Source organism: Solea senegalensis, linkage group LG14 (assembly GCF_019176455.1).
Source record: "Solea senegalensis isolate Sse05_10M linkage group LG14, IFAPA_SoseM_1, whole genome shotgun sequence".
Classification (NCBI taxonomy): Eukaryota; Metazoa; Chordata; class Actinopteri; order Pleuronectiformes; family Soleidae; genus Solea; species Solea senegalensis.
This window is the reverse complement of record NC_058034.1, coordinates 16,955,125-16,961,545: the sequence shown is the minus strand read 5'-3', so window position 1 is coordinate 16,961,545 and position 6,421 is coordinate 16,955,125. Positions and strand designations below refer to the sequence as shown.

The 6,421-nt window shown below is 38.8% G+C and overlaps 1 protein-coding gene across 3 annotated transcripts; it reads right to left on the bottom strand.

Annotated features, from left to right (window-relative positions):
- Positions 1 to 7: 7 nt before the first annotated feature.
- Positions 8 to 6,394, bottom strand: mcoln3b (mucolipin TRP cation channel 3b). 3 transcript variants are annotated; one of them, XM_044044264.1, is made up of 14 exons: positions 6,328 to 6,394; positions 5,249 to 5,475; positions 4,999 to 5,166; positions 4,470 to 4,623; positions 4,301 to 4,376; positions 4,104 to 4,200; positions 3,707 to 3,806; positions 3,439 to 3,551; positions 1,667 to 1,816; positions 1,430 to 1,531; positions 994 to 1,116; positions 691 to 897; positions 424 to 545; positions 8 to 258 (listed from the first exon to the last, which is right to left on the bottom strand). In XM_044044264.1, exons 1-14 carry the CDS (start codon positions 6,338 to 6,340, stop codon positions 219 to 221), a joined length of 1,692 nt encoding a protein of 563 aa, XP_043900199.1. In that variant the 5' UTR covers positions 6,341 to 6,394; the 3' UTR covers positions 8 to 218. The 3 variants fall into 3 exon arrangements, with proteins under 3 accessions (XP_043900199.1, XP_043900200.1, XP_043900197.1); XM_044044265.1 differs by having other exon boundaries at positions 10 to 258; positions 424 to 551; positions 6,184 to 6,391; XM_044044262.1 differs by having other exon boundaries at positions 10 to 258; positions 424 to 551; positions 6,328 to 6,391.
- Between the last annotated feature and the right edge of the window lie 27 nt (positions 6,395 to 6,421).

The following is a 6,421-nucleotide window of genomic DNA, read 5'->3' as shown; positions in this document are numbered from 1 at the left end:
ATTTATTTATCTTGATTGAATATCTACAGTAACATATAGAGTGCTTTTGAAGATTTAGATTTCAATATTATTTACAGGTACAATCACAGTTTATCAATACAAGTTGGTAAAGGAGAAGATATTTTCAATCCTTGTTTAAAACAGTAAAGTGCATATTAATCATTTGGTTATTCTTTATACAATTCATTTATACAATGTTCTTCATTATTGAGGCCCGTCTATGCTTCTGAGGTCAGCCTGTCCTGATGCCTCCTGCATCTAAAAGAAGAAAGATGCTCAACTTAGATTACATTCAAGATGATGTGTCTATAGTGACAACTTTCACCACCTGTTTAATGTATGACGAACAAAGATGGTTCATACATATTAGTACCAAACATTCTTACTTTCTCAGAAGTAGCCAGGGCCGGACAATGTTCTTACCTGTTGAGGCAGCAGTCCAAGAAGCTGCTGGTCTCGTTGAGTCTGTACACACCAGAGTTTGGCAGGTCTTTACATAAAGACAGGAATTTGTGCAGCTCTGATGTTGGGGTTTCACTTTGCTGCTGTTGCTAAATGAAGTCAGAAATTGACAGTTATAATCAAAACATATTTTAGAAATGGGTTAAAACTTAAATATGTTTGTTTGTTCTGAAAAACAACAAAAAAGCATTTTAACAAGACCATCAATACTGGCTGAGTGTGATTAACCTTGATGGTGTCGTAGGTATCGGTGATGATTGTGATGAAAAGGCTGAGGATCATGTAGATGAATAGTGAGACAAACGTGTACAGGTAGACTCTGCTGAAAACCCAGACCAGGCTGCTCTTGTGCTTCATGTTCATGAAGGTGGGAAACATGTCGTCTCCGTTGATCAGGGAGAACAGACACTCGGACACTGTGTTTAAGGTCCGGAACTAAAATGGCACAAAACTTGAGTTTAAGAAGGTTTTCAGGTCTGGATTAATTTAAAATCATACAAACTTTATTTTCTGTATTATATAAATCCTTGCCTTCTCGTGATACGGGCCAAGGACAATCCAACCGCAAAAACAGTAACTCAGGTAAATGATTCCAGCACAGCAGAGGAAACGGATAACATTTGGGAAAGCTGCCCTGAGGGTCAGGATGAGAATCTGAAAATAGCAAAAGAACACATGGTAGGAACAGTTTCTGGAAACCAGAGTAATCTTTGAGAATTCATTCAAGTTAAAACAGTTCATATTTTCCAGTAACTTAGGGGCTATTATCATAAATTAGCTACTGTGAAACCAAAGTATAAGAGAAGAAAATATTAAACACTTTATATGCTGTTACATTGAAAACATGTGCCATTATGAGAGAATGTGCGTACATTTAGCAGAACTACTAATTGCTTGCTTAATGTGGGATCTGTGTTGTAAGCAGTGCGCTTGTTAACGCCCCATCTGATAAATAATCTGCTCTTACATTATACTTTCTAAAGTAGCCCATGTAGCGGAGCGCTCCAATCCAGACGAACATGGTGCCCGTGCCGAGGAAGATGCTGCATACGTCGTAGCTCGTGAGAACCTGGAGGAAATTGTGGACAAAGACAAGATCTGAGGTGAATGACTACATTACCGTGTGCACAACAGACCGCAGCTAATATTCTAGTAGTTGGGATTAAAGTCATGAAGGGAGTCACGGTGATTGAATCCATGTTACCTTAGTCTGGATCTCCATCTTCAGAATGGAGCCGATGATGGTCAGTGTGTCACTGGCAATAATGAGGATATACCAACCGTTCACAAACTCCAACTTGTCTGACAGCGGGACTTTCTTACTGCAGTGGTCTCTGCAGTAGATTGAGTACTCCTGAGGTAAAAACAGAGGTATCGTTGTCCTATTAATCTTTTGAAGAACGTTACCAGTATTGATTTGTGTGTTTGCAAATGTATTTCTGTGGCTGTGAGGTCAAAACCATTGACATTTAGTGCTTCAAAGGGGTATTCTTGTGGGATAGGATGTGTTTCAGGGTCGTGTTTTCAATTAAAATTCGTAGGAGACAGAAAATTAACTTGTATTTGTACATACCTGTGACAGAATATTTGCTACATGTTGAAAAATATTCTTTCCTTTTGAAGTGTAGTGATCCAACGAAACTGCTTATTTACAACTAATTGTGTGTGTGTGTGTGTGTGTGTGTGTGTGTGTGTGTGTGTGTGTGTGTGTGTGTGTGTGTGTGTGTGTGTGTGTGTGTGTGTGTGTGTGTGTGTGTGTGTGTGTGTGTGTGTGTGTGTGTGTGCACATTTAAAATCTTACTGAAAATATATGAATATATGTATGAACATAAAGTCAAATAGCCCCAGCTTAAAAGTGTGCATGACCTTGAATCTATGACCTCACAGCATACACACTGTCCAGGGCAAGTTTTCCACACCTGTGAGATGTTTGTTTGTGCCTCTGGGGTTATTGGGGTTAAATATTCATTGTATTTCTTAGTACTTGAGAGACCACTGCATATGCATACTGAGCCACAGAGAAAGCAAAAACTGCTTACCCCGACCGTCCCGAGTCAAAAAAAAGGATTTGTTGATAACAAGACCTCATGAGGTCGACCCAAGAAAGAATTCAGCTATAACAGAAAGTCAGGAAAACTTGAATTCCTGATTCTTTCTTGACTTCAAGATAAAGTGTGGTTATTCTTAAACAAAATTTGGCTGCACGGTTGTGTTGCCAGAAAAAAACATTAATAGTCAGACATTTGAAGTGTCAAGACCAAAGTTGATCTTTATATTCACAACCCATAAACACTATGTTTGCAGATTAAGCTTTTTGTGAAGCCTGAAGCTACATGTCTATCATTTTTTGTTGTTGAAAGCTTACACAAGCCCAAATCGTCAGTGTGATGAATTCAACTCGTTATCAGAAACTATTGGACACTATTCAACTTTCCAACATGACAATGATCCAAATTGCAAGGCTGCGTTGAGCAATCAGTGGTCACAGCAGAAAATGCATAAGGTTCTGCAGAGGCCATTACTGAGCCACTTTAGGAGAATCTTAAATGTGCAGCTCATTTAAAACAAAACGGGCAGCTGAAACAAATAAAGAACCTTGTACATAACAATCACATAAGACAGAAAGCTGTTCAAGATTAACAGAGGAAACACAACCATGCAAACTTTTGAACAGAAACAGTATTTTCTTTATTATTAAGAAATAAGAGCAGTATTAACTACAATCTCAGTAGCCGTAATAATAGAAGAAGTACTACTAGTGGTTACATCCCTGCCAGAGGTGTAAGTCCAGTTAAAAGTGCTTATTGTTGCCACTGACATGTTCAAAAAGTCATCCCAACTGTAATGTTTTGCTTCCTCCAATTTAGTGTAAATTATAAGGCTTCACTTCATTAATACCAGAATGTATCTCATGTAAATAAGACAATGGCACCACCTCTAGGATCTGTGCAAAACAAAAATCCTCAGTTTACTTACTGACTGAAGCAGAATCCCGCTGATCACCGAGCGCGTGCAGAGGGTGAGGGAGGTGATGCATGTTATAATGATGAGGCAGTCAAACAGCACCGTTAGGAAAATGCTTTTAGCAGCTGAGGGAACAGATGTTAATATTAGTCAATATGAACAGAAATAACCTATTCAAACAGATATTATGCCCTGTCTTTAGCTTTTATAACACAATGAAGTCCAACTAAACTGACAAACGATCACTTTGTATGTGCCAAATTCATGAAAGTAAACTTACCTGCTCCAGTTACTTTCCAGTCTCTGCATTCATTGATGTCTACATCATTTTCCAGGTCAACCGTAATCCTGCCGCTGTGAACTTGGTTATCGAAAGTAATCTGTGAAACAGACAGCCTGCATTTACATGGGATAACAAAAAGGTTTGCAACATTTCGCAAACCAAACTGGTGCAACATTTACTATGTTAATAATAGCAAATAGTTGTATAAAAACATTCATAAGTTTTACACTAACCCTATTCAACGCACACACATTCACTCGTGCCATTCAAGCATACTCGTGTTGTCTGTGTACTGGTACATAATTCAACACCTTTAATTAAAGGAGTAATAAAAAAAAAAACAATCCCATATCCCTGCAAAAAATACAGTCCGAAGACACATTAAGCAACATACAATCACAGTGAAGTCGTAGCAGTCGGGCAGCTCTCGATGTCTCACTGTTTGCAAATTTATGGCCTTGAGAACAAACGTGATCCTGACGGAGAGCATCCTGGAAGAGACAGGTTACATGAAGTGACAGTGGCTCTTGTCATATTCAAAGCAAAAATAATTAGCATTAAGGAAAATACAGTTAAATGTTATGTACAAACCTTTTAAAATGCAATTCATACTTGGGCAGTACTTCCCACTGGGACAGGTTTTTCTTTGGATAAACTTCCACGCAATCTGTGTCGATACAAGCCACAACAAGAATTATGCAAACTTATCTGAATCACCTATTAAAACCTCCCCACACACACACAACTCAATCACGCATACCAGTTTGCACTTGGGCATCGATTTCGAAAGTCTCATTTCCAGGGTAGATGGTACCGTTCCTGTAATACTCCTGACACAGTGACAGTGGAGTGTAGGCAGCACCAATTTTCTCATATTCATGATTTCCTGTTGTGATGTTGTGTAGAAGTTCATACTAAAATTGACCAATTAAAATCCAAGTTATAGTACAGACAAGTGTGTTGACAGTTTGACAAGAATTATGCCTGACTTTAAAATCACTTTCTGAAAAGCTGAGAGGCAGCAGACAGACGGGGGTTGTTAATCTCAAACGTTTTATGCATGCATAACTAACATGATGAAGTAACAATCCAAATGACATGAACAAAGTTCAGCGACAACAACAAATTAAAGCATTATGGGCTCTTTCTACCATATAAGTATGTCTAAAAATAACAATAATTTACAACAAAACATAAATTATTTTAATCTAAAATATATATATATATTTGGTGTTTGTTTCTTGCTATAGAGAGGGAAATATAAAAGGCAAACGTTTAAATTAATTTACCTGTTCAATGACGTAATCAATGTGATCATATACGTCTTTCCGTGTGTAGATGGCATACGTTTCCATGCCTCTATGAGCATAATCCTTCAAGAAAAGATGCCTGAAAGTCATGAGGTTTTCCTCCTTGAATGTGACAACCATCTGGTTACTGAGCCCAAAAGACATCAACTGTCATGGGGAAGGACATGTGTTATCAGACTGGTGCAACAACTCGAGTAGCATTGGTTAAGATCATGTCGAAGAATACAACCTGAATGGTAATAATAGCAATTTTGACAATCTGCAGTAAGAGTTTCCATGGTTTTCGTCCACGAGCGTGATATTTCTCACACGGGTTCATGAAGTAATATTTGATCTTCCTTCTGAGAGACTCCACATTGTCCAGCTCCTCCACACTATGATGCTGGTGTTCTGCCCAGGAAGGTGTGGCATCTGTGTCATACTCATTGTACTCATTGTCACTGGACTCCTGCATATCTGTAACAACAGTTAAAATGTTTCATTAGAATTAGCATGACAATATTGTACTCGACTGTCGCCACAGTATGAGAATAGATACCAAACAAACCAGTGAGTCACTCTGCTTCACAAGCAAGTGGATTATGAAAGGAATGTGCATGTTTAAAATTAGAAGAAGCTGATACTGTGCTAATGTGTGATAGCAGTGGTTCTCAAACATTACCACTGTAGTACCACTGTAGAAAATATTGAGAAATTGGACTAAGATGTAGCGATTATTATTTCATTTCTCAGCTCCATATACCGTGGTATGTACAGAAGAACATCATTTCTGATTTTCCTCTAAGTACCACCAAAGGAATCTCGCGTACCACTGTACCACACATAACTACAGTTTGAGAACCATGGGAATAAAGCATTACTTTGGTAGCAAACACTTTTTAATTACAGCTCGGAGTTATTGGTCTAATTTCTGTATAAACCGGTTTACTCGTACAGTCACATGGGGCAGGTGACTGTAGAGGCAAAAGGAGGGGAAGGTATACCGAGGAGCACTGTTGAATAATACAACGCAGCTCACGCTCTGGAGTTACACCAGCCTTCACCATTATGGCAAACGATCAAATATTCATTATGTGCCGTGTCACACTTTAAAATCGTGTCCTCTACACTCCGGACAACCTGAAATTCGATGTAGAATAGAGCCAACACAGGCCGCTTACATACCTGATATCCCACTGTTATTAACGTTTAATTGGGTGCACCTGCGGTCCGAGTCCAACCGTCAGTTCGTCTTCTTTAAAAGCAAATTTAAAAAAACACAGCTTCTCAGCTGTCAGTGGAGGAAATTACTGACACATGCACACTAACCTGTGACTGTCATGACGGAAGCCTAGTCGACTTTTATGAATTCACACTGGGAATGTCCCAAACAGGTTGACATTCTACAACGCCGTTACGTCTT